The following is a 26,935-nucleotide window of genomic DNA, read 5'->3' as shown; positions in this document are numbered from 1 at the left end:
CCCCCCCCACACACACAGCTATTCGATCCCCTGTTTATAAACCCTTCATCTTAGAAATAATATGTACAAAACAATAATTCATTAACCGACTGTGCAGTCACAATTACTGACTTGCAGCGTTTTGCTTCACAGACCCTTGACACCCGTTACGTAGACGGCAGGCATGACTGCGCAACAGCCGAGATATATAGTACCCTGTGTTTAGTCAATTATAACTGCCGGCGGTAGCTGATAGTACTATTTGTACGAGGGTATTGGAGCAGCTTTCGGGGCAGGAAGCATCGATTAGCTTTTCTTGGAGAGCCATTTGTTTTACTACGTCTTACTGATGTGTGTAATTCATAACACAGTTTCGAAAGTCGCACACGGTTGGAAAAACCGAGGGAACTGTTGTAAAGATCAATGAAGGTAAGACTTAGCACACACAGCACACAGCAGTATTACTGGATACATACTGTAGTTACAGCACAGAACCCACCCTTGCGGTTTACCTTAAGGGATCCCCAAATCGTAATTATTTTTTAAAAAAAATATTTACAGCCTTTACAATAAGGGTTTTCCTGTCTTTTATGATACGAGGTATTAGGATGGTAGCGCTCAGACCTCCTTTGCAAAACGGTCGTCACACAGTCCCATTCAACTCGAATAAACTGAGCAGAGGGTTTTCTTAAGGAAAAAAAGTGTTTTTGAAGAATTGTAGTTCACGTGATAAGGGGGTAGCCTCTGTGTGTGCGCCTATTGCCGGTGTCACGTGACTGCATTGGGCTTTTCAATTTCTATAGAAGCAGCATTGGAGCTCAGCATTGAAATGATGGATTAGAGCTGTTGCCTGGAAGTTTAGCTCCCAAACAAGAAGTCAACACTTAGAGGTAAGACTTTTAACAAAAAAAAATGTTTAATGCTATGTCTGGGATGATGGGAGCGCAATTCTTTACTTCTGTCATAACGACGTTTCTTTTATTTTTTTTTTACAAATGACAGCCGGAAAGCCTCTACTGGCTCACTGATGGGAAGCGAATAATAGATAAAAACATTACGTTGTTATTTCTGTTTTTACGGTAAGAATTACTTATGACATTTTCTGTCTAACAGAAAGATGATACAGGTGTGAGCTTTCGCAGCAGGAATGAGGAAGGATTTTGCTTTGTCTTGCAGGATGCTTTTCTAAATTTTGTTGGCGATTATGTTTGTGTTTTGACGTTTTGTCCGTATACAGCTGGATCTTTTTTTAAGCCGATAAAATGCATACTGCATACTGACGAAAAAAAACATTCAAAAAGCAATAAGGACTAATGTTTATTCACTTGAATTGTAACTTTGTATTTTAACTAATATTATCATTATGACCGTCTCATGCACATTTTTCAAGAGACAATGAGTGCTTTAAACACAGCTGATGTTTGTTGCTCGATTTGCTCTAGGTGGGGGGAGGGGGTTTGCTGACTGCTAGTTTAGACTTGTCGAAAATTATTTTTATCCCAGGACACGAGCAGTAATTGCCATGTAATAGTTTTCAAGCATACCCTCAAGGCGACCGTCTCGCGTGCAAACGTCACCTGTCCAATGTAACTGTCCGTGCGACTGGCTGAGAAGCTATGCATTCGCCAACAGAAATACAGCACCGCACCGGTCACAAGAATGGAAACATGCATGCTGTAAAATGCTTTAAGATATTTCAATTTCAGTCGTACTAAAAAATACAAAAATTAATTGTAAAGAGAGTACGGTTTTATATACTGTTAGGGTATTTCCGAATTTTGAAAATAACCTTAAAACGATTAATTCAATCTCTTCAGTAACATATTTTAAAAACATGCGGGACTTTTATCTTGCATACACATGACAGCTTCATAGTGACCACATACAATACACGCCAAAGCTGGCCGAAGACATTTTTAAGGTAGTTGTGGCTTTGGGTGTCTGTGGATGAGTGGAAAAGTGCAGTCATTTTACTGTAAAATTTGTTCAGCATTACTTTTCTCACCTGTTTCTGGTGGTAAAGTGTGTGTGTGTGTAGGACCGAGGCGTTGTCACGAGGTACTGTTTGCTTGTGAGCAGTCCTGGCTGTGATTGATTACTTGATTACAAAGGGGAATCGGTAAAGTCTGTATTTTCCGAACAAAGATATCCCCCTCTCCCCTTCCCTTTTTCCTCTCACAGTTAACGAAGTGTTTTAATTACGTGGTAATTGTTGTTAGGGGTGTGATGAAACATTTGGGTCACTGTGGTGATTAAAAGGTGTTGCTAAGGCAGGGCAGAGCTCCTCTTAGAGACAACTAATGCAGGTAAGAGCAAACCGGTGAGCCATTTCAAGGCTTGGGACAAAGCAAAAACACCGCATTAAACGAACCTCCCCTGAAGCTACAGGGGTGTCTACCAAATCTTCGAAACGCAAATGATATGTCGTAAATACACAAATGCAAATACCATTGTTGCTTAATTCTTTATCGTTCTGAGTTGTGTGATTTATTTGTGCAATGAATTGTAAAAGTTTTATTTCCACTATTATTATTTTTTTTTGGGGGGAAAGGGAAATTTTAAAAATGAACATCGTTTTTTTTATCAAATGGGTTGGATGGGCTTAATTGCCACCGTTATACTTTTATATGTGTGACAGGAGCCCAGCTGAGGTAAATGTGGACCAAAACATCCTTATTTTTGGGCACGACTCATAGTACCTCCCACAAGAAGTGAAGCCCTAAGCTCTGAGGTTCATGCTGTAAGGCTGGAATTCTGCTGAATGGAACATGTCAGACGCAAGCAAGTTTATTTATTCACTTAGACCACAGACTTGGAGACTCCAGTGGGAGACTCACTCAAATGTATCTTTTACTTAGGGGAGATAATGAATCATTGACAGTGTTTAAGATCAGTGAAGGTCACACAAATAAGTTCAAAATAAGAAAAATACTAGAAAACCCATTTAAGCTCTCTGCAAGTAAACACAAATTTCATACGGTTACTTCTGAGCAAAGCCAGTATCGTGGAATGCAGAAGATGGCGAAAATCACTTTTAATAGAGCTGTTTGCAGTGACAATGCCCAGCAGACAAAAATACCGTAATACTGCCAAAGGCAAGAACAAAAATCCCAATGACGTTTCCTGGAAGATGAGTGACTGTCTCAGTCTGGATGTGTTCCAGTCGTCTCAATTAGAATGTCCACAGGGGACATCAGGAAACACTGCAAACAGACTGTGCTTCCACACAGGGCGTGGGAATATCATGGTAATAGTGTGCAGCAGGGTCTGAATGAAAAACATTCTGAATGCCATTTTTTATGTATTGCTTAAAATAAAAACATATCCCACAAAATTAGGGTGCAAATCACTTCATTAATCCATGGCCTTTGTTTGTCTGCTCAGGAGGGTTAGTGAGATGCAGAATGTAGGGTGCGGTCTTTTATGGGAAAATATGAATTCCTTATTTTCTCAAAGTTTTCTCATCGAAGCTCCAGCTGAAGAAGGCTACAGTTATTTTCTCTGCATTCTGCGCCAATGAGTGTCAGTTAAAGGGTTAAGCAACCTGAAAGCGCTCATCAGCTGAAAGGTGCAGTGGAGTTACTTATTAGCAGGATGGCATTTTATTTCTTGAGACAAAAACAAAATACTTTCACACTCAACACGCTTGCTCCTGGAGTCGTATGATTACAGGTTGTCTTGGTGTTGGGCAAAAGCGTTTGTTTCATGATGTGTTTTTGTGCCCCGTGTGTTGCTAGTCTTGGCCTGGGGCTGAGCCTGGCTTTCCTGTCCTCTCCCTCCTCTTCGCAGGCCGACCTTGCCAGAGGAGGCCAGGCCATACCGATGGCCTCCAGAGAGAGCAGCGGCCAGGGGAACGGCAGCCGAGCCGCGCCGGGGCAGTGGAGCCCCGTGAGGAGCGAGGAGGAGGAGAGGGAGCGGCCCCAGGGTGGCCAGGAGAACCTGCAGCTGAAGAAGGAGATCTCCCTGCTCAACGGGATCAGCTTCATTGTGGGCAACATGATCGGCTCGGGGATCTTCGTCTCCCCCAAGGGGGTACTGCTCCACAGCGCCTCCTACGGGCTGTCCCTGGTGATCTGGGTGGTCGCGGGGGTGTTCTCCGTGGTGGGGGCCTTGTGCTACGCCGAGCTGGGGACCACCATCAAGAAGTCCGGCGCCAGCTACGCCTACATCCTGGAGTCCTTCGGGGGCTTCGTCGCCTTCATCCGCCTGTGGACCTCCCTCCTCATCATCGAGCCCTGCAGCCAGGCCATCATTGCCATCACCTTCGCCAACTACCTGGTGCAGCCGCTGTTCCCCTCCTGCGAGGCGCCCTACTCTGCCTCCTGCCTCCTTGCAGCTGCCTGCATCTGTGAGTCTCCTCTCCTCTTCATGCCAAACACAAACCCCAGCAAAGCAGCGATTTCCATGACATGCCATTCAAGAGAGTCCGTCTGCGTACAGCTTCAGATTTATTTCTGTTGCACCGATTTATCGAAACGGGTGTTAATAGACATTTCAATCTGTGAAAGTGTAGTGGACCTGCGGCCACATACATCGCGTTTGCCCCTATGGGAAAAATGACTTTAAGTGAACGCATTCATTTTGCCTGAGAAATAGAAAAAGCATTGTGTAGTATACTGTGTAGTAATTCTGGGTCATTGAGTCTGCATCACACTTACAGGTTGTACTTAGGGTTGCCAGTTCTCATGGGTTGTTTTGGGGTTCCCTGCAAGGCCTACTTGTTGTGCTCAGCCTACTGCCCACCTTCATTGGGACTTCTCCTTCTAAGAATTTAGGAAAGGGTAGACATGAATGAAAGGTTACAGCCTGTTGGGCAGTTTGGAAGTTCATAGCTAATTGATCAAAGGGGTCTTATGCAGATGTTTCTTGGAGAAAAGGCCGGGGGGTCGTCTTCAACAACATGGCTGGATTGCTTGTTCCATACTCCCACAACCTTTTGGGTAAAGAAGTGCCTCCTCTTCTCAGTTTAAAAAGCACTGCCACGTTTCTGAAGTCAGTGCCCTTGAGGATTTTGAATACAAGTCCCCTTGTAATCCTCTCTGTTCAAGACTAAATAGTCTTTGTTCCTTCAGCCCATCAGAGCCGAATATATTTTTAAAACTTGGAACTCATCCGGTTACTCTTCCAGAGACTGTTCCAGAGCAGCAGTATCAATCTGCTGGAATCGTCTGTCCTTGTAGAACTGCTGGAGCTGGGTAAACACGTGCACATACTGTACCTGCCAGCAAAATGTTTCAAAAGTACTGTACTAAGGTACATTGTGGATCAACTATGTGTACGCTCTTGTTTGTGAACCGCAATTTAAACTGGAAATGTTTAAGTAGTTTGATTGTTCGAATTGTTTCCAACTTAAAAAAGTGTGAGAGAATGTAAAACTGGACTGAAAATAGTCATCAGGAACTTAAAAACTGCATGTGTTTGGGAGTACAGTCACAACACCTCAATTAAGGGTGTTTAAGCAGTAAGGCAGTGTGGCCCATGAGGGCCAGGACAGAGCTTTAGGCCTGTCTCAACACATTAGTGCTGTCATTTTCTACTTTTTAGTGTTTTTGTGTTCCTGTACAACTCGGTTTCATACCCTCAAACAGCCCGAAATGATGCCAATCCATAGTCTGTCTCCCCCGCTGGGGACACATTGACATTGTCCCTGGTGTGCTCTTGCTGTTACCAGCACCACTGCTCATCTTCACATGGATCTCTTTCATTAATGTACAGGAGCAACATTTTTTAGTTTAGCTTTGGGGCTGGAACAAAGTCTGATATAGCTTTACAATAGGAATGTGAGGGCTCTAACTCTAACCCTGACCTATGCATCAGAAGGTTACTTTTTAACTCCAGGTCTCTTAGGACCTGGTTTCGACACTGCTGACTCAGTTCTGTGACTGGGCTGGATGGACCAGGGTTGGGCCCCTATTCTGAGCAGGGGCTGCCCAACCCTGGTCCTGGAGAGCCCCAGCCTAGTTAGGTCACCTGTTTCTAAAGAGTGGCAACACCTGTGTGTTATTGCTGAAGTAAGAATGAGATCTGTTCGATGAACAGAACCCTGGTTCTAGAAGTCTGAAGGGTACTAAAGTATTTCATCCCAAAAGATTTTGAAATTGATTCGTTTAACAGTTCGCCTGCTTGATTGGTCACAGTGAGATTGTTCTAAGTCTTTAGGTGATAGGGCTGTTCATTAATCACATGAGTAAGAGCCTGTCATATAATGATCTCCAGACTTTGCCTTTACCTTGTTTGCTTTTTGCATTCAGTAGGAGCATGGAACTTGTGACACACAAGACTCAGTGGTTTTATCATTCTATTCTGGCTTGATGAGTCATGGAGTTTTTTCAGTCTTAACTTCACCACTTGGGTCTCTGCAGGTCTCCTTACCTTCGTCAACTCGGCCTACGTGAAGTGGGGCACCAGAGTCCAGGACGTCTTCACCTATGCCAAAGTCCTGGCCTTGATCGTCATCATCATCACTGGACTTGTCAAGCTGTGCCAGGGTAAGAGCTGGACTGAGGCCTTCAGTGGCCTGGTTTCAGGACTGCTGGTGTACTGTCAACCTCCTGCAATGTCTCACGTGAGCTAACTTTTCTCTCCTGGCATCCTGATTCTTTTTCAGTTTTCCGTTCACTGAATGTGTTTGCAAACTTCCATATCTTTCATTTAGAATTTACAAAATAATTGAGTATAAGTCATCTCATAAAAGGAGACATTGAATGGCTATGCATAGCTTGTTGGCAAAGCTTTCTACAGGATTAATTGACAGTACGTCTGTCATGTCCTGCCATGAGCTGATACATTGATTAAGCATTTTAACATGGCGCTTGTGATTCCAGGCTTGCAGCTGTAAAACTGACTCATTTGATGCACAACTAAAGCTGTCGCCACGTGTCCTCTGGTTAGGCTCCACGTTGCACTTTGAGTCTGCCTTTGAAGGCTCCTCTTGGAACGCGGGAGACCTCACTCTAGCTCTCTACTCGGCCCTTTTTTCCTACTCCGGCTGGGACACCCTGAACTATGTCACCGAGGAGATCAGGAATCCAGAGAGGTGAGCTCTGCTGTGGAGGGAGGGATTCCATCAGTGCCCATAATGTTCCAGGAGTGTTGGAGAAGTTATTCACGGATAGGCCAGTGACAACATGAGCACTTTAACAGCTTTTCTTCAGCAATGTAGGGCTCCGTCCTTAGCTTTTTCCATTTTTTCATGCATAGGCATCTACTAATTGAGGAAAGCAATGCTCAAGGAATGTGCTTAGTTCTGTCTGATTCCCGCTGATCCTGATAGAGACACGGTCTTTGAACTCTAGATAATAATTCCATATTGATATTCTAGATTTATTTCATATTCTCAAAATATCAGAGAATGATGGTTCTTAAGCTTCTCTCTCCAGACTTCTTACATTTATCATCTTCTCACAGTACCTGCTTTACTGTGATTGACTACCCTTCTACTGTTATTCACCATGGTACTGTATACCACAGGACGTTATTAGTAATCTTGTCCTATTGTCCTGGGCTCCACAGGGCTCCAGTGTTTCTGGCATGCAGAGCACACACCACCTCTGTTGCTGGACTCTGTGTCAATATGGCTCTCTGTCTTGATCTGCAGGAACCTCCCCTTGGCCATCGCCATCTCTTTGCCAATAGTGATGGTTATTTATATCCTGACTAACGTTGCGTACTATGCTGTGCTGGACATGAACGCCATCCTCGCCAGCGATGCCGTTGCTGTGGTAAGTGGGGGGTCGGGATTCTACTGTAAGAATCATGCAGGTCCCAAGCCAGAAGCTCATAGTAGATCCCTGCCTGTTCTTATTTCTGTATTTCTTTAGTCAACACAGGACTGCACCCAGAGCCAGAAGATAACCCACCTGTTGCGTTGTTTCTGCAGACCTTTGCTGATCGCACACTGGGAGTGATGAGCTGGACCATCCCTTTTGCAGTGGCTCTGTCCTGCTATGGGGGTTTAAATGCCTCCATCATCGCGGCCTCCAGGTACAAGCACCCAGCCATGTGCTGCCCTGCCTGCCCACCTCTCTCTCACATGCAGATCTCAAGCTTCACATAACCTGTAATTCCAATTAAGCAGATCTGTGTATTGTCGTGTCATTTGCCAAACTGCTTTATACCATACGGTGCTGCGGGAAGCTGGAGCCTACCTGGCAAGCAAAAAGCGCAATGCAGGGTACATCCTGGACAGGGCGCCGGTCCATCTCGGGGCCAGTGCAGGCCAATCAAACATGGGCACAATCTGGAGGCCACGGTAAAGGCCAAGGGGGGGAATTTGGCCCAGACACCGGGATAACTCGGGATAACACGCCTGGGGACCACTGAGAGTCAGGTCCTCGGTTTTAATGTCTCATCCGAAAGACAGCGCCCACTGCAGTATAGTGTCAGATCTGTGTATTAAACAGTACAATTTAATATTATATATAGAAACAAGTAGAGCTATAATTTCCCACACAAAGGTAACAAACTTTACTTCTTAGTGTGCAATTAACTTTTAATTCTTTTTTGTAGCTCACAAGTTAATGCAGCTCTTTTATGTATATGTGTACTTTGTTACTTTAACAGTTTATTATAGTTGCTACCTTTGTAAGTTTTACTTTACACATCTATGTATTATTTATGTAGCATGTGCAGATTACTATGTGAGATTACACGTACTGTACCTTCTTATTAAGAATTTCCCCAAATTTCTTATTAATTTTAAGAAGGAAGCCCTTGGACAAACAACCTGTAAATGCAATGGATTTTATCTTTCTATTTTTCTCTAACACTGCTGGAAAGAATATCTGGAAGAAAGTGATAAAAAAAATAATATATATATTCTATATAATAGATAATATATTTGATATATATAGTAGTATTTCTGTAAGCTTTGCACCAAGGCAGAATGCTACCCTGTCTGGGTGTTTTCTTTATGTGCTAAATGGGAGTGTACTTTAAACAGTCAACAGGAATTTGTTGGGTTTTTTTACAATAAGGGTGATGGGAGAGAGGAACAACCTACCCAACCATGCCGCCGAAGCTGGTATCCTGGCTTCTTTCAAGAAGCGGCTGACTTTAGCTACTCGCTAAACAAATGAGTTAAATAAACCTGAATGACTCCTTCTCACCTGTAGCTGTGCTTGTGCACTTTCAGATGCAGGAGTAAGAAACATGACGCGCATGATGTGCAACAGTTGTTGCTTTGCCTATCTATCTGTAAGCACAGTGGTTAATACAGCCCCCGCGGTTATCGGGGTATCTGGTCAGTAGTTTAGGGACGGTGATCCGGGCTGTGCTCTGCCATGGCTGAAGTACAGACTGTTCACTATGCTTCTTGCTCCACCACACCTCCAGGTAAACTGCTGCCAGGGTGATGGTGGGAGCAGGTGTGTCGCTGTGACTGAAAGCCTTTGTTTTCATGACCTCTCTGCAGCCGCACAGCCAAGTTTCCTGAAATAACACGGAACAAAGAGAAGCTTTCAGGCTGTCCTGGACTTCCTGGACTTCCTTGACAGCTCATTACCCCCCACTGTTGCCCTGCTGTCTGTCCACAGGCTGTTTTTCGTGGGGTCCCGTGAAGGCCACCTGCCAGACGCTCTGTCCATGATCCATGTGAAGCGCTTTACACCTGTGCCAGCGCTGCTTTTCAACGCAAGTCATTTGTACTTACTAAGTAATTTTAATGAAAAAGAAAAGAGTCAAGTGTTCTAATGAAACTTCTTAATGGGTCTCCTAAGCCATTGAGTGCTAGTAAAGAATGCCAGGTTCCAAAAGGTGCTGCTACACTCGTACCTTGCCACAGCTCGCTCACCTGTTAGGGGGTGATTCTGATTGAGGGGGGCCAGGCGTAACCCCACAGATGATAGTTTTGCACCATTGGACCCTCAGCCAAGGATAAACTCTGAATTTCTGAACCATGAGGTGCTTTGCATACTGGGCGGGGTTACTATAGCAAAAACACATCATCAGTAGATCAGGTTAACCTGTCTCACGATGGCATAGCCCCACCTTCTTCTTGGTGGGTGACCAATCCAAGGTTTGGTGGGTTCTGCTGCACAGCAAGAGGAGCAGCAGACATCAAAAAGTGACTTCGCTATGAATACGTGTCCACCACAAGCCAGTTATGAGTGTGATGTCTCTTCTGATGCCACCTCTGGCACCAATATGACACACCCCAGAATTCATTTCTGTTCGCTTTGACGTTTGCTTCGCTCTGCAGACGTGGGTTGAGCTCTGGGTTCCAGTAAGGTCCTTTCATTCTTCTAGTTTTACCCAAACAGCCAGTGCAGTAAAGACATGGGTCCATTAACGAAACTGCTCTTGGAGACTGGAGCTAATTGGCATCCAAAAGAAATAGATTTGATATTATTATAAACAATAAAAATTTAAAACACAACAAAATAATGGCATACTTTGTGATTTTGAAATAGACTAAAATTGATATTTTTTACATTTGTGCTCTACAGCATATATAATTATTGTTTTTATATCATTCTCTGTGGTGCCAACCAAATTTATTGTTGAAAATGAGTGCTTAGTGTTTTTTATAAGAAAATATAAATGTGGTATTTAACATTTATTTCTATAGCAATTATTATATTATAATGTCATGTAATTATTGTATCATGAGCAAAGTGGCAGATAGAATGTGCCCAAGCCAGGGTTTAAACTCAAGAGCCGTGAGGCAGCAGTGCTGTGTGGAGCTTGCATGTTCTCTTCTAGGCTGTGTGGATATGTACTAAGTAATCTGTTTTCCTCCAACGATCCATGACATATTGTCTAGGAATATTGGTATCAGCTAATTGTCCCCTGTGTGCATTTGTGTACAACGGACTGAAGTTATAAAAAAAGTTTAAGTTTACAATACAGTTTTGTAAATAATATTGGAACTATATGAGAAATTTAGTTAGACTCAACATAGAACAGGAAAATAATCAGCTTTGAATAGACAGTTTTGCTAAATAATAATAATAACTTTTTCACTGCAAACGTACAGCATTGAGTGTGCCCTAGGTTGAAAATGGCAGTGTATACAGTGATATTACACCTGTTATGCTTCAAGCCCACATTACGTTATGCCATAGACTTTATTTCAGTGGATTGGAAAAGATGAGAGTGATTAAGGTCCTAATTTGCGCCTTCTGCAGCTAGCGGGGCTTGTCTCCCTCTAGTGGTATGAAGATGACAATGCATGTCTGTGATAATGTCCTGTACTTGGTCTGATAGTGTGCCATGACGTTAGTATACTTGGCTGTGGAAGATGTGTTCCAACTGATCAACTACTACAGCTTCAGTAACTGGTTCTTCGTGGGGCTGTCTATTACTGGACAGATCTACCTGCGCTGGAAGGAGCCTGACAGGCCCAGACCACTCAAGGTGAGAAACGACTAAGGCTGTTCATTTAGAAACATAAAAGGGTGAGGGGCAGGCAATCCAGTCTCTGCAGTAAATTACATCTATTCTGCTGTATTTTTAATGCAGATTACTTCCAGGAAAGCACGTTAGCCTATTTTCTGTTTCTCCATCTTTCTCTGTGTCTGCACAGCTGAGTCTGCTGTTTCCTATCGTGTACTGCCTGTGCACTGTGTTCCTGGTGGCGGTGCCCCTGTACAGCAACACCGTCAGTTCCTTCATTGGCATTGCCATCACCCTGACTGGGGTGCCGGTCTACTTCCTGGGGGTCCACTTGCCCGAGTCCAAGCGGCCACCCTTCATCACCAAGCTGCTGCGTGAGTGACACTGCTGCCCTGCCCTTCGTGTGGAATCTTGCCGATACTACGACTCCCACCTTACCACCAGCCTTCCCAGCATTCCTCCCCATCGGTTAAGAGGTTGGCTGTGGCTTGAGAGCTTCTCAAGCGGCTGCGAGGGGTTTTAATAGGAAAATCCTCGGCAAAATGAAGTGGATCCCAGACGCTTCTCCAGTAGTTTCCCCGCCTGCTCTATGAGCCCTCTGCATCTTGCAGGTGACCAGGCTCACTGTCGAGGTGCACGTCACCTTATGACAGCAGGTTATTCTGAGCAGACCACACTATCTTACCCCTTGTAAGAATCTCCAGGATGTCCCATTTCTTTTGTGTCTGTTATTATTTTGGGCAGCTTGACAGGTGTATTGAGGTTTTGTGGAGTTAATCCAGGTCTTGAATATTACTGTAATCTTACCTTTTTCTAAGATTATAGAAGTATAATTATCTTAAAGGTATTACTGGAGGTTTAGAGAGTGATTTGACATCTGTTACATTTTTCCCCTATTTCTGCTTGAACAGGAGCCCTGACGTGCTTCACCCAGTTCACTTGTTTCTGTGTGCTGACGGAGATGGACCTCAGCGAGTAGCGCCAGACCTGTGGACCTGATCCTGGCACCCACAGGTGTGGGAACGATCCTGAACAGGCTAGCTGTCAGGACACGGACCACACTGATCAGCGCCTCTTGCTCCTGGGCAATGCAGCGAAGACAACTGTGAAACTTGTAGACCATCATTCAACTCATCTGCTGCAGGAGCCTTTGACTTGAACTACTGAGAACCTCTCTCTTTTTATCTTTTTAGCTGCTCATGCCCCAAGGCCTCCAGGCCTGATAGTTTACAATGAGGTAGCATTGTCTAAGCACCAAGTATTACTTTTTTCTTGTAGCAAGTGGCAGAGCTGTACTGGTACCTGGTCACCTGGTCACCTGGGGGCCAAGCCATGGGACAGCATTTCAGGTAGCGTCCAACATTCCAGTGTCCAGTGTCCACTCTGCCCCAGCACCCACTCTGCTGCACGGTGATGTGGGAGCGGAGAACACACTTCTGTTTGACTCACACTGGCTTAACTTGGTTTTTCCAATCTGAAAAGACCAGTGAAGAGAAGAGAAATTCACAGAGGACCTTGCGCTGATCATTCCTCTGGAATCGCTGCGGCCCCTGTGGAGCCCAGCTGGTTTTCCAGTTGACCTAACTGTCCAAGCTCTTTGTTTCCCCACTTGGCAAGCTAAAGGCTTGCTGATTCTGACCACCAGAAAGGCTAGATGTAGATGTGAGGAGGCCGATCGGCCTCTGGAGCTCTTCTGGTGGACTGAGGCCGCGTGACAATGCCACAATGTGGTAAGCACCAGTCGGTGGTGGATGCAGAGAGGAGAGTCAGATATAGACCAAAGCCTGTACATTCAATACAAATCCAATCTAAATCCAGCACTACCAAAACACTAAGAAAAAATAAGCTATTCTGTGTAATGTGATTTAAATTCAGATGGAAAGCTGCCACAGATGTGTGCTCACAGGTGCCTAGTCTGTGTCTTGTCTCAGTTGTGAACGCCTGATAGGCTTCAAGCTCACATCACGTTATCCCAGCTGTCTGATTCTCTCTCTGATTGTCTTTATGCTGTGTAGAGTTGCTATGCTTCTGATTGGGTATGGGAACTGGGTGGCTGGTATTAAAATTACTTTCTTGAAACACGCCCTTCAAGCCCTGAAACAATATCATAGAATTTAACTTGTTCTTTTCTTACATTAGTCACCTGTTGGCTAAAGTCTGCAAACGAACAAGTAATAGGTTTATTCCATGCTGAATAGAGAAGAGAGAAGACACGTTTCGGCTGCAAAGCCTTCTTCAGGTGTGCTGAAGAATGCTTCACAGCCAAAATGTTGTGTTTTCTCTCCTCTTTTCAGCATGGAATAAACCTATTGCTTGTTTCTTTGCAGACTACGCATGCTGACAGAGCTACCCACCTGAACTGTTGGCTAAAGTGTTTGTCTAAGTGTTAGAACGAATTAGTCACTGGAGAATTTTCCCCCTTTACAAATATGAGGGATATCTACGTGCAGTGCACTTTTTCTTATTGTTTTGCTATCACTGTACAGTTATATATTCTATAACTTAATGCCTTTAACAAGATACTGTCCCAAACCTATGTGGATGCACACTGCTTTAGTGAAATTGAACAGGTCCTGGATGGGAGAGTGAGTTGTACCAATGTTTGTTCAAAGTATATTATCATTGTTGAAAAACATTTTGTAAAAGTACCTGGAACATGGGAGGAAAGGTTAACATGCATTGAAAAAGTGCCGTCACATCCTTCTGCATGTGACGTTTATATGTTAGTGATGTAGCTTCTACTTTGAGCGTGGTTGTATCTGTCAGGTGGTGTTGTGGTTTTGTATGAGGTGGGCTTAGTGCCTTGTCGGCAGAAATGCTATTCTTAGTTTCTGTATCCTCAGTATGGTGCCCTACGTGCTGGAACAAGTCCTCACCTTTGCAGTTTGGCTGAACTTTTCTGACGTCATAAGAACTCAAACAGGTGACAAAGGAGGCCATTCTGCCCAACGAGTGTGTTTGTTTGCAAGTAGCTAACTGACCTGTGGTTCTCGAAAGAAGCTGGGATATAAGTTTCAGCATCATGGCCGGGAGGGACTGTGTTGGAGAAATGCTAAGACGCACCCCAACGATATTGGTTTCCTGAGTAGAGTAGTGGAAACTTTTGCATTTTCAATTGACTTTTCATTAATTGGATTACTTTTGCACGTCTGTTACATTTATTCCAAATTCCTGCAGAACCGACTGTGGTATTATTTCTTTTTAGTACAACTTTCTAGGTTCCCGTTTTATTCCAAATCGCCAAGAGGACAGCACTGTGGATGTTGTTCATAAAACACTGAAAGTCACTTCCTTTTTACGGGTTATGCAATTTTGATGATGTTGTCAAATTATGAATGAATTATGTAAATGAATACTGTATCTACTAAGAGTGTTTTTAAAAATATATCATTTACGCAGATCGGTCGTGTGACAACCTGTCTTTTACAATGACCAGCTGGAGAGCAGCCAACGGGACATTTACTGAAGTGAAGGATCGTGGGTAGACCTGGGGGTACAGCAGCAGCCCCCCCAGGTGGAGTTTGGCTCTGTGACCGGAGCGCTTCCCTATATGAAGAAATCTGGTCAATCACTATAGCCTGACTGTACTTCAGTACCTCGAAGTGTTCATCCCAGCTCTTACATTGTGTTGAGATTTATAGAAGTTTCTGTACACGTTTTAACAGATTGCCAAGCATGAAGGAAACAAGGCTGCATGCTGATTTTCCCATGTCTGAACGCAATAAGCATTTTAATATTAAGCATATATTTGCCTTTTTTTGCTTAGGGCTCAACTCTAGTCTGAGATCATCATTTATAAGACATTTTTGAATTTGTAATCCTAGAGTGGAGCCAGGGGTTAGCGTAGAGGTCCCAATCCCTTTTATGGTTGTGTAGGTTATCCTAAATCACCCATTTCTGAACATCAGGAACACTTTTCAGTTAAGGTCATTTGTACTTTAGGGCTGGAAATGTTTGTTTCTGCAAGTTATTTCCCTCTACAAAATCAGCTGTGGCAGATCACTAGTAAATTCTTCCAAACCTTTAGAACGCTGTGATTCAACTATGAACTATGACTCCCCCAGGGGCATGCTGGGAGATGCCATAGAACTAACACAACGGAAGTTTTGTAATTTTATGTTCAGTTCTCTTGTATTGGACTGTTTTAAAACATTTGGATTAAAATATATGTAATCTAAACAAGTCTCTTCTGAAACCTGGGAAGCAAACCCTTTTAATGCCTGGTGAAAAAAAGGACTGTGAAAAGCTTTTCTGAACATTTTTATTTTACAGCTAGAGTACAGAAGGCATCTTAACAAAAAATATCTTTTAAATCTACTTATTTACAGTTCAGTTACCCCCAAAAAGTGCTTATGTTTCCTCATCCAATGGCAGTCCAAGAGTCAGTTTCACACAGATGTCTGTTGTCAGCATTTGCCAAACCTAGAACCCAACATCCATGTGCTAGACAGGTTAAGGCGTGAGTCATGACATTTTTAAGCACCCGTGATGCACAAAACAGTCCTCTAACACAGATGGTTCCCCATAACCAGGTATTTTCCAGGTGCTGCCTGCACTCCCTCAGAAAACAGCTGTAGCCAGAAAACCTGTCAGCCGGAATCAAATCCCCCCATCTTCTCCTCCTTGTCATCATCATCATCATCATCTAATTCCTGCAGAAGATCACGCCGATATCTGTCCCACGATCTCCTGCCATACTGACCCACTCCAAAGTCTTCATCAAAATCATCACAGTCGTGCTCAATGTCATCGCCATAACCTGCAAGGCAAATACACTCCATCATCATTCAAGTTAGCATACAGCCAATTCTCTGCTATAGTTTTTAAAAAATCCGTGGTCCACCCACAACCTGTATTACTATAGCATTCAGGCTTAGAACCTACAACAAGCTTTTCTGAACAAAGGCTGCACCTGAATATCGATATCGTCGCTCTCTTTCACCGTCTTCCTCACTGTCCTCCTCGTCAGGATAATCATTTCTCCAGTTCCCTTCCTCGTTCTCATCGTCCTCGTCCTCGTAGCTTTCATCCTCCTTGGGATCGCCCTCTGCCACCTGAAACACAGCACCTCTTAACTCCAGAGACATACGAGCCCCCTGCACCCCCTCCCCCCCCATCCTAACTGTGGGACACCCAAGGCTACAGCAATCAGAGACCACCCCAAAATTACTCCTATAACTTTCCTATTGATCCACTCGAAGAACTACTTGCAATCTTTTTTTTAGCAAAATCTGGAATATTCTGCCTCACCCAATGATACTTTCATTCTACTAACACTGCTCAGAAAGAAAGCAAAGATATAAAAAAACAGTGCCTACAAGCTCATTCTCCTGGAAGTATGGCCGCACAGACAGGATGTCCTGGATCCAGCCTGGAGCTGCAGTCTCTTGGTAGTAAATGTCATAGACGTATTGATCCTCCTTCTCTCGGTGCTGTGACCCCACGCCGCCCTCCGACACGCTCAGCTTCTCCCGAATCAGCCTCACTGAGTTACACACAATCGCCTCCGGGGCAGAGGCGACAGGCAGCGAGCCCTGAAAGGCAACTTAATCTTTAGAGGGGACTTTGCAGTGAACTGCCTGTACTGCACACAAAAGACATAGAGTTGTTTCAAAATCCCACAGCATAGGATATTAGAACATAATACCATTTTTTCTTAAATTCCCAAAAACGTGCATGCAGTAAAAGCTGAGTAACACTGCAATCACGGAATGAGCTTGCCTTGATCCTGTACTGTGAAGCCTGCAACCATTAACAGCAATGAGCCAACTCACATCTGCCAGGTCTGTGTCCTCCTCTTCTTGTACAATGTCTAACACCTGGAAATCTGGAAGGTCCCCTAGCGCAGCACTGCCCGTGTGCCCTGTGTGCTCCTCACCCCCGCCGCCAGCAGCCGGCGCGTCCCTGGCAATGCCAGGCCGGTGCTGGGAGAGCACGCGGTACCGTTCCTCGCGCCTGCTCTGCCACTTGGCGGTGCGGAGGCTGCCCACAATCCTCTGCGCGCTGCCCGCGGACGGCCGTAGGGCCTGCTGGCGGGAGAGGGCCTCCCGGACCGGCGTCTCGACCGGAGCAGCCTGGGGCGGAACCGAGGGGGAGACAAGGGATTCGGATCAACTCGCAGCAGATGGCTGGAAAACTCCTCAGATTCGACCAACTTCCCGAGTTTCCACATGCATCTGTCCAGAACAGTTCAGCTAAGAATGGTGTTGAAGACTGCTTAGTGCAGCTCTTGCATAGCTCTATTAAACCTGTTGGCACTGTCGCTTTTCATACAGCAAATAAATGATGGGAATAACTGTAGAAACTAACCTACAGTACGTTTCACTTTGCAGGACCAGGAGGGTAAGGCTGTTGGTGGGATAGCACTAATGGATGCAGATCCCAGTAGCACAGCCAGTCTGATTAAATATGCAGATGACATGGTTCTTGGGGGACTCTGCTTAAAGGACCAACCTCTGGGTGACCAGACTTACTTTAAAAACATCAGCATCCTTGTACCCAAAACTGGTGTCAATCCAGAGCTTTGGGAATACACGTGACCGAATCTAAAGAGCTTCTTTTCAATGCTAAAACCAATGGAGGGCAACCTTTGCAGACAGTAGTGCTCAAAGGTCAGTCTGTAGAGGTTGTGGAGTTTTAAATATCTGGGAACACATATTGATCAGAGGCTGAGGTACACTGAGAATATAGGCAGCATTTTTAAGAAAGCAAATCAGGGGCTGCTTTCTGGCATTTAACACGGCAGTTTGGTATGGAAATCTGGGGTTGAAAAGCAAAACCCAACTGACCAGGACTGTGAAAATGGCAGGAAAAATAATTGGGAAACAGCAGCCCCGGCTCAATACAGTTCTCAGAATGGCCAGGAACATCACAGCCGTTTACACACACCCACTCTATTCTCAGTTCGTAACACTCCCATCAATCAATCAATCAAAGTTTATTTATCAAAATCACAAAAATACAGCATGCAGCAATATTTGCTGGCAATGAAATGTCTTTTCTACAAGCTCACTGGGGGGGTAAAAATCACAAAATTAAAGTTACAAAAGAAGGTTACATAATAATAGATAATAGTGCAATAGAAATTGATGAAAATAAACTCAGGCAGAGCTCAATATACACAGAGATGCAATGTGTCCAGGGTGTATGCAATATATTATGTCCAAGTGGTGCAGTATGCATGTCCATCAGGGAGACAGTATAAGGTATCAAATTCAAAGTCCTTGTCCCCTATGCAATAAAACCAATCAATGACGCTATGTAAACATATTCCTCGCTCTACCTATTTATTTATCAATCACATATTGTTATGCTTTTATGTGACTTGTTTTGCTTGTATTTTCTACTTATGTAGGAGAAGCCAAAGACAAATTTCCACAGCACAGACTGGACCTTACAGGACTCCAACTCGTTCCTCAAAAACATTAAGTCTAGATTGTAAGAAAGCTAGTCCCGATTTCTGCAGTCAAATATGGACAGAAAGCGTGCAGCAGCAACAAATCCATTACTCACTGCTGCAGCACGAAAATTACCGAATTAGGATCAAAATTGCATGTACATGCATTCTTTAGCAGTACTTTTAAAATTAGAACTAATGTCCTGAGACGTCCCGTATTCACGAACGTGATTTTATTTTATAATACGGGATAAATTGCAAAGTTAATGGTATAGAAAGATCATAGTTGCATTATATTCTGTGGTAGTGAAGACTCATTTTAAAATATTATTCTTAGCAATGCGTTTCATCTTTGACACATTAACACCATTGCCGTCTCGCACTGCTCCAAGCCAGAAGGCTCCATCCCTCCTCCCAGCTTCTGCCGTCTCTTTGCCGCGTTCCTGTTCAAGCCACAGCGAGGCCTCACACCGCGGCCTTTACCTTAGACGCTACTGTAGCTGCGAGTTTGAAGACGGAGTTCTGAATCTCCGTGTCCCCAGATTCAGGGACCGAGTCCACGGCAGGCTGCGACGTGGGGTCATATCTGAGACGTTTGCAGGCCAATAACAGCGCATCCGCGGGGTCTGTTCCCTGCTTCCTCTTCACACGCAGGATAGTGGAACGCGGCTCCATCTGACATTAGAGTATTCCCTGCGCGAGTCGCCAGGAGGGGTTTCACTTTCTGAACACGCGTGGAGGCGGGGCGTGGGGCGGGGTTTCGACGTTGGGAGAAGTGATTGGCTGGTGGGCGTGGTTTCACCATTGCGCAGAGCCAGGTGAACTCCTTCAGGCAGGTAAAAATACACGTGTTAGCTAGGTAGCTGCGGAAGGAACAAGTAAAGGTCTATTCCATGCTGAAAAGAGAAGAAAAGAAACACAACGTTTCGGCTGTGGAGTCTTTTTCCGGTGTCATGTTGTGTTTTATTCTTTTCAGCATGGAATAAACCTTTACTTGTTCCTTTGCATTTTATTTTGTACTAGTTCATCATGTGACAGATAAAAGGAAGGTGTATAACTGTGTTGATGTCCATATATAAAGTACGCTACAACATCCACTTCTTACTCCTAGCAGGGTGATCAAGCTCGGTTCCGCAGTTTCTCTGGGTGTTAACAGGAGCTGCTCCTGAAAAGCTGAGGAGTAAATGGAGATATTAAGGCACTAATGAGCTGATTGATGTCATTAAGTGCTGATTTGGAATGAAAGATACAGAGGAGCTCTCAGGACCGGAACTGGACTACCCTGTTACTTATATTAGTGTGGATCTGAGCATAAAATACAAAAAGGTCTTTAAACCACCATTAACTCCCCAGTTACACCTCCCCTTAAGGACACGTTTAAGCACTGTGTGTATCCTGAAAAGCATTCACTTGTTGAAAATGTAAACCATTTTTCTTTTTTTGACGGAGTACCAGTGCCATTAGATTCGCTGTACAACACTTGCAGAAAATAAAACCCAAAGCGCAAAGACATTGATGGCCAAAGTAGTTTGTTGGCAGAGTGATACATTATCTGTTCGAAACCTTGATTCGTTTCTCAGTCAAGTCTCGGCCTTGAAAACACTTAACCTTGTTTCGTAATTGAAGTCTTAATTGGTACACTGAATTGACTCAAAGTATAGAAGAGTCAAGTGCTCAGAAATAAACCAAAAGTAGTACACGTTAGAAATCAAAAGCTTTACATATAAATAAATGAATACAAATCGTAGTAGGACAAATATTTGTTTTTATTAAACATCAGTACCAACAGAAATCGCATTCAAAAGCTTTAACTAAACTACAGTATGTACAGTACATGTGTGAGACTCTGTTAAGTTAATTAAATTAGTCTTGGTCATTTTACGTCAGACTCTGACGTAATTAGAAGGCTGCTGAGCTGATTGACAAGAACCTATAAATGGCTCTTCACAAAATTGCTTCTCCCCTATCGTTTTTTCACGTTAATGAAATCAGGGATTCCCGAGACAAACGAACAACGCGAAAGCAAGGGAACAGAAGCGTAGCTTAAAACGAAATAAAAATGAACGTAATGGGTTTTGCAGGCCTCAAGGTGGGTATCGTTTACTACCCTTATAATGAGCAGGTTTAGGATTTTCGGTTGTTGCTGTATTTTACCGGACAGTCAGAGCAATTCTTGACCCCGGATTGTGCGCGAACAAATTTAGCTTCCTTTACTGACGTGAATAAATAACAGGTTTCAATTTTCCACTCTGCAGACATTTTTTGTGGCGTCTTTCTTCCTGTGTAGTGCTTTTAAGCTCGGGCTTGGTAAGTAATTGCATCTCTTTAAGAGTACTGGAGTAGTTTAATAAGTGTGTAGCTGATCTTTTTAAACTGAGCTTCTTAACTGGGACGGTAAACTTTTGTGTATTCAGTTGCATGAAGGCGCTTGTAAAAGCAATACTGTTAGCTGTGTGACACGGTGATAGATACGTTTTACTCTGACCTGCAGGATGTGATCCTACTCTGTGTACTGATCCAGCGACTTGTGTACTGGCCAGTGACAATCGCACTTGTAAGTGTGTATCGGGACACTATGGAAACCAGTGCAAAGGTAAATCATTGATTTTTAGTTCATTAGTGGACTGAAAGGGATTTGGCAATTTATACGTGTATTGACGCGTTACCTCGTAATATTTTCACTGTTGCCTACTGTCACTATTCAGGGTTACTAATGCAGACGACCTACTGTAGTGCTTGCAATTTGAACTGAACGGAGTCATACTCAAGTTGTCATGCACAAGTGCAATTAAGTGCTTATTTGCTCGTTTGATCCAATGCAAAGATATGAACGCTAAAACAAATACAGAACAGCAGCAGCAGCGACAAAGAAGCTAAAAAAGGTACAACTTAAATACAAGTCGGCACAAGCAGCGTGAAAAAACCCGTCAATGTGAGTCAATGGTAGAGGTAGAATTCAATAATCTGACAGTTCGTGGGAATAAGTCTCTGAATCTGGTTTCGTGCTTTTATGGTCCTGTAATATTTACCAGAAGGAAGGGGAGAGAAAAGTGAGAAACCATGATTATCCTTAGCAATACTTCCAGCTTTCCTGAGACAGTAAGTTGTAAGACTCGGATATGTTAAGATAAGGATAAAAATTGGCTGTACTCGAACACCGCTTCATTTTTTTAAAGTTCGTTTTCTCTTCTGTTGTAGAGATCGTTATGAATGTCCTCTGTCAGAAAAACTACTCGAAAGTAATGGTGGTGAAGGACTACTTTGACTATCACAACGTGAAGCTGGAGAATGTGCACCTCTTAAACAAGGACTGCGCTGCCTTTGAAGAAGTGGTGTCTGGAATCACCTACTTCTCTGCAGCTACAAGAAGTGACAACTACACGCTGTGTGGTGGGCAGACCCCTGAGGTATGCTTTCTGCAGCCTTGCTTCAAGTAAAGGGCAATATTGGATGACAAGGAGCACGTAACGGTTTATTCCATGCTGAAAAGAGAAGAAAAGAAACAACGTTTCAGGTGTCACGTTGTTTTTCTTCTTTTCAACCTGGAATAAACCTTTACTGGCTCCTTCACGGCCTACGAATGCTGACGCAGCCCCCTACTTGAACTAATATTAGATGACTTATGGACATATCCCAGCTGGCTGAGGTTCATTATACTAATGAAGTGCCCCTCTCAAGTCTGTCCTGTTGAAAGGAAGTTGGACATCTTGGGTGACTGCTCAGCTGGGGAGGGGTCAGTTCTTTTTTTCCCTCCAGTTCAGAGCTTTAAATGATTTTCCACTCTGTTCCTCCCCTGAAAACCAACATTAAGTTCATTAGGTCTTCACATTTATTTATATGTACATTGTTTAGCAGTAGGTTTCCCATAAATCATGTTCTTGAATGTTTGATCAGAGATATGCTTTGCAGATCTTTTCAGAGACTTAATCTGCAAGGTTTTCCAGCCTACCAGATCTGGGTCAAAGCCTGTGTTCTTTGTCATTTTGATGTGTTCCTTTTTGCTCGTGGTTTCTTTCTAGAAAAATGTCACCCACATCACGTACAGCAACACTCTGTATTCAGGCAACAAGACGGAAGGCCAAATTGTGAGGCAGCCTCAAGTCGAAATTATCTTCAAGTGCGTCTACCCTTACATGCGAAGAGTCAGCCTCCCTTTTCCTATTGCTCCCTACTCAAGGTGAGGCCGACCTGAGCTTTCTTCATCTGGCTGCTGCGTTCCAAATTGTGATGTTAGAAATGGGGAGGTGGTGTTGTCCACCAACCTGGCTACTGGTTTCTTGGGGGCGGTGGCACACAATAGCCAGGCCTGAGGTGCTGTCTGCGTGAAATCGGTACGATCTCCCTGTTTGCATCGGTTTCCTCTGGGTGCTCAGGTTTGAATCTGTTGGAGGGTGGATGGACACAGCTGAGAATTGACCATGACACTTGGTGGAATTCCTTCATTGAAAGTGTAAAATACAAATGTAGACTTATTTGTGGTGAACTAGGTTAGGAAGGTGAGGGTTTGGTAGACAGTCCTCACTGCAGGCATTATGAGCTTGACGCTGCTCAGGAATGCCACCAGCAAAGGGTTAAGGATGTAGGCGTCCTCCCATGGAGATGTGGTTTCTGCCTTGCAATAACGGCTTCTTCCCCAGCGAGATGGTCCTGCGGGTGAAGCAGCTGGAAGCCACTGTGGTGATGAGGCTGTACAAGAGCAGCACCTTCAAGGAGGCGTACACCAGCACCCCAGTCCTGCATCTCCGAGACAGGGTCTATGTGGGGGTCCAGATCACAGATCCCGAGAACTTCTTTGCTCTCAGGGTCAACGAATGCTGGGCCACACAGACTCCAGATCCCAACACTTCTCAAAGCTTTAATCATGTGCTCATTGACAATGGGTAAGTGCTGAGCAGTTATTCACTGCTTCACTATGCATTCACATTTGTATGTTTCCTGTAAGTAACTCTACATTTATCTAGTGCTTTTCTGGACACTCCACTCAAAGTGCTTTACAGGTAATGGGGAGTCCTTTCCACCACCACCAGAAGTGTGTGGCCACACCTGGATGATGTGATGGAAGCCTGAGTGCTCTAGTACACTCCCCTCACATCAGCTATCTGTGGGGACCTGAGTGATGAAGCCAAATCATACATGGGGATTATTAGGAGGCCCTGATTTGTAAAGGCCAGGGGAAATTTTGGCCACAGGACACAGAGTCAGGACCTTGGTTTTATGTCTCATCCAAAGGATGGCTGTTTTTTTATACAGCATAGTGTCCCCATCACTATACTGGGGTATTAGGACCCACACAGACCACAGGGTGTGTTCTCCCTAATGGTCCCACTAACACCTCTTCCAGCAGAAACCTTAGCTTTCCCAGGAGGTTTCCCATCCAGGTACTGGCCAGGCTCACACCTGCTGAGCTTCAGTGAGTTACCGGCTGTGAATTGCAGGGTGATATAGCTGCTGGACATAACTAAAAATTGACCATGCCTAGGCATGATCTAGGCATGCCAGCCATCCAGAACTTGAATTAATTGATCAGTAACGATTTACTGTTCTGTCAGCTGGGACTAGAACTCGAATTCCTTTTTTGGGAATCATTTTGCATTGTTGCTGGCAGAGCTAATGGATCTCATGTGGAAACCATGAAAATGCAGGGAATTTGACTTCCTCTCAGCTAGTTGTTTACAAGGCTTTCTGATGCAGGTGTGTCAAGGATGAAACAGTGACGTTTTTGAACGGTACAGATGGGAAAGGTGGGACGAATGGGGAAGGTTCTGCGGTCTATTACAGCTTCGACATGTTCCGATTTGTGGTCCAGCCCTTCGATCTGTACCTGCACTGCAGGGTGCAGCTGTGCACGCCCAACTATGATGAGCAGTGTGTCCCTGTGAGTCTGGCCTCTTCATCTCACTGGTGGGAGACTGTTTTGGGGTCGGGGGATACAGTTTAAGGCTCAAAGGTTTTGGGGGTGCATGCAATTAGGCACAACCTGACACTTAGGGCATGTTTTTTAATTTTATGTATAGACAACAGTAAGTTGGGATGGGGGGAAGATAGTTTGGGGTAATGGAAGAAAAAAGCAGATAAATTCCTGTATAAACTTTGACTATTACAATCTTGAAATCTTGGCATCAGCTGAATAAGTAATTGATATATACAGGTTTAGTTGTCATATGTAGTTTGGATGAAATGCATGGTTGGTTTGGATGGTTTCATTTGCAGAGAACCTTTACCCCACACTTTTATGGTAGATGGTTTACATGTCAGAGTTCAATATGTACCTTCAAGTTGCCTGCTGTTCCCAACCCTGTCTGCCTGCAGGACTGCAAACCAAAAGCAAAGAGAGAAGCTGGGATGGAAGGCTCTCAGCAGGGGCTGCTGTCCTACGGACCAATCAAAATTAAAGTGCCAGAAGAGCAAAGATCCAGTAAGGATTGATGGATTATTCCTTTATCTTCACTGGAGCTTTTTGTGCATTTTGATGACAATATAGTGAATCCACTATACTATAACATTTGCAAAACATGAAGTACACAGGCTTCAGTATTTTAAATTGTAGCTGTAGAGGATGTCTCTAAACTTCAATACATCTACATTGGTGCCTGATGGTTGCTCTTTTTTTTTTCTTCCCTCCAGATCTGCTGCTAATGGTGACTCTCCCTGCCTGTGCGGCTATGATGTTCATCATTTTCCTCTTTGTTCTCATTGCTGTTGCTAAGGCTGCTAGCAAACGAGCATCCCAGCCTACCACAATCAAGACGTCAATTAGGACAAGCACTCACTGCTAGCAATAAACTTTATTTTTTATGCTCTTAACTGACTTTTTAATAAGGGGCAGATATGTTGGAAGCACCTTGTATTTTTAATGCTGAGAACATGATGCCCTAAAGCTTAGAAAGAATCCCCACTACCACGACATGCACTTTGATTTAGTAGGACATTCTGTATCCTAGGCAAAATGCCTTGATCTGGATATTTCCCCCCTTACAAATTTTTGCATTATTCACGGGGAAGAAATTCAAAAGGTTGATAATGTACAGTATGTCAAACACATAAGAGTGCTGAAATACATCCTACTGTAATGGATATGTTTGTGGTGACTGGGATCTTCTGAGGAACACAATAGAAGTTGTATTAGTAGCTGCAATGTATGACTTGGTGGTGGAGTTTCAGTGAAATATTAAGCTAGGTACTGGGGCCCTGTGAAAGGATTTATCCAGACCACGTAAAGCTTGGTATGCAGTTCTTCTATAAGCTGAAGTCGCTGGAAATCTCTTGAAATGGTAAAATAGCACTTGCATACTTGCACAACTTGATCTTTTTCACCCTATGCCATTTGTGTTCATGCATCATTTAAGTTCTACAGCAACTGTGGACTATAAGCATTCTCTTCTGAGGCTGGATAATGGTTAGAGTAGTAATTGTATTGTATAACATCTTTAAGTTGTTACTTTTTTTTGAATTGCTTAACATACCAGCAAGTAAAATACCTTTAATGATTGAAGAGTCCCCTACTCATCTGAGAATTAAATTTGAAAAGCTGTGAACAAAACATGAAAAGGGGAAATCTGAAAGTGGAACTCTGTTGGCAATCAATTTGGTGTATAGTAGTTCAATAGGGGTTTATACACTCAGGAATTAGAATCTTAAACTGGCCATTTGTTGTATGGGTTCTAAATTGCTTTGTTTGCTGAAAGACTACTCCCAAAGGGTGTTTCAACACGCATCCAGGAGTTGCAGTAAAAGGGTGTGCCCTATTCCATACAGAATTTGTTTGTGGGTAAAAGTGTAGAACTGATATGACAAAGCCTTTTCTCTGCCAAAACTGTTTGGTGTTGTGAAACTGAAGCTCTTTACTGAAGTGTTCACAATCTAGTCATGGAATGCTGCTTTTGGCTGGTAGGGGTTGCAGTAGTGGAGTCTACACAGGAGGGAGGGGGCACCAGCCTGACTTGAGTGCTGGATAGGAGTGCCCCTTGTATGGCAAAGTGACACCCCAGCTTGGCTATGCAGGCAGCCCGTGTTGGGAAGAATGGAACAAATCCATGTAAGTGAGGGAGAAGAACATGCAAACTTTGCCAAACGGTGCCAGAGTATTGAGTGAGAGTCTGAAGCTCATATGTCTTTGGAGAAATTGAAAATGAAGTTCCCTGTAAAAGGGGGTTATGCCATTCACCCATTTATACAAGTTGAAGCTATAAGGTGCTCTCCTCTCAGGTTCTGCACTAATTGGGATCC

At 43.9% G+C, this 26,935-nt stretch overlaps 3 protein-coding genes across 5 annotated transcripts; 2 read left to right on the top strand and 1 right to left on the bottom strand.

Annotated features, from left to right (window-relative positions):
- The first annotated feature begins 207 nt into the window (after positions 1-207).
- Positions 208-14,713, top strand: slc7a6 (solute carrier family 7 member 6). 3 transcript variants are annotated; one of them, XR_011182810.1, is made up of 12 exons: positions 208-408; positions 783-869; positions 3,769-4,327; positions 6,342-6,467; positions 6,871-7,015; positions 7,577-7,700; positions 7,859-7,962; positions 9,513-9,609; positions 11,185-11,334; positions 11,504-11,687; positions 12,225-13,043; positions 14,157-14,713. XR_011182810.1 is itself a non-coding variant. In XM_015368672.2 (12 exons), exons 4-12 carry the CDS (start codon positions 3,802-3,804, stop codon positions 12,290-12,292), a joined length of 1,524 nt encoding a protein of 507 aa, XP_015224158.2. In that variant the 5' UTR covers positions 208-408; positions 783-869; positions 982-1,058; positions 3,769-3,801; the 3' UTR covers positions 12,293-14,713. The 3 variants fall into 3 exon arrangements, 2 of the variants coding, with proteins under 2 accessions (XP_015224158.2, XP_015224157.2); XM_015368672.2 differs by adding an exon at positions 982-1,058 and having other exon boundaries at positions 12,225-14,713; XM_015368671.2 differs by having other exon boundaries at positions 12,225-14,713.
- Positions 14,714-15,556: 843 nt separating this feature from the next.
- Positions 15,557-19,440, bottom strand: slc7a6os (solute carrier family 7 member 6 opposite strand). The gene is made up of 5 exons (XM_069181201.1): positions 19,193-19,440; positions 17,088-17,387; positions 16,632-16,847; positions 16,226-16,367; positions 15,557-16,072 (listed from the first exon to the last, which is right to left on the bottom strand). The coding sequence occupies exons 1-5, from the start codon at positions 19,382-19,384 to the stop codon at positions 15,903-15,905; spliced, it is 1,020 nt and encodes a 339-aa protein (XP_069037302.1). The 5' UTR covers positions 19,385-19,440; the 3' UTR covers positions 15,557-15,902.
- A 1,215-nt stretch (positions 19,441-20,655) lies between these two features.
- zpd (zona pellucida glycoprotein d) lies at positions 20,656-26,196 on the top strand. Its single transcript, XM_069181326.1, has 9 exons — positions 20,656-20,798; positions 20,965-21,016; positions 21,201-21,302; positions 21,908-22,116; positions 22,729-22,886; positions 23,347-23,589; positions 24,401-24,584; positions 25,019-25,124; positions 25,334-26,196. Exons 1-9 carry the CDS (start codon positions 20,769-20,771, stop codon positions 25,483-25,485), a joined length of 1,236 nt encoding a protein of 411 aa, XP_069037427.1. The 5' UTR covers positions 20,656-20,768; the 3' UTR covers positions 25,486-26,196.
- Positions 26,197-26,935: the final 739 nt, after the last annotated feature.

This window comes from Lepisosteus oculatus, chromosome 20 (genome assembly GCF_040954835.1).
Source record: "Lepisosteus oculatus isolate fLepOcu1 chromosome 20, fLepOcu1.hap2, whole genome shotgun sequence".
NCBI classification, from domain to species: Eukaryota; Metazoa; Chordata; class Actinopteri; order Semionotiformes; family Lepisosteidae; genus Lepisosteus; species Lepisosteus oculatus.
Note: the sequence above shows the minus strand (reverse complement) of the source record. Positions and strands in the feature narration are given on the sequence as shown.

Coding starts and splice junctions, on each gene's coding strand:
- slc7a6 (XM_015368671.2), top strand. CDS start 3,802: ATGGCCTCCAGAGAGAGCAGCGGCCAGGGGAACGGCAGCCGAGCCGCG. Junction 7,963..9,512: donor TCCATCATCGCGGCCTCCAG/GTACAAGCACCC, acceptor GTCTGTCCACAG/GCTGTTTTTCGTGGGGTCCC. Junction 11,335..11,503: donor ACAGGCCCAGACCACTCAAG/GTGAGAAACGAC, acceptor GTGTCTGCACAG/CTGAGTCTGCTGTTTCCTAT.
- slc7a6os (XM_069181201.1), bottom strand. CDS start 19,384: ATGGAGCCGCGTTCCACTATCCTGCGTGTGAAGAGGAAGCAGGGAACA. Junction 16,848..17,087: donor AGGACACAGACCTGGCAGAT/GTGAGTTGGCTC, acceptor GTTGCCTTTCAG/GGCTCGCTGCCTGTCGCCTC. Junction 16,073..16,225: donor GCGACGATATCGATATTCAG/GTGCAGCCTTTG, acceptor TTTGCCTTGCAG/GTTATGGCGATGACATTGAG.
- zpd (XM_069181326.1), top strand. CDS start 20,769: ATGAACGTAATGGGTTTTGCAGGCCTCAAG. Junction 22,117..22,728: donor GTGGTGGGCAGACCCCTGAG/GTATGCTTTCTG, acceptor GTTTCTTTCTAG/AAAAATGTCACCCACATCAC. Junction 23,590..24,400: donor CATGTGCTCATTGACAATGG/GTAAGTGCTGAG, acceptor TTTCTGATGCAG/GTGTGTCAAGGATGAAACAG.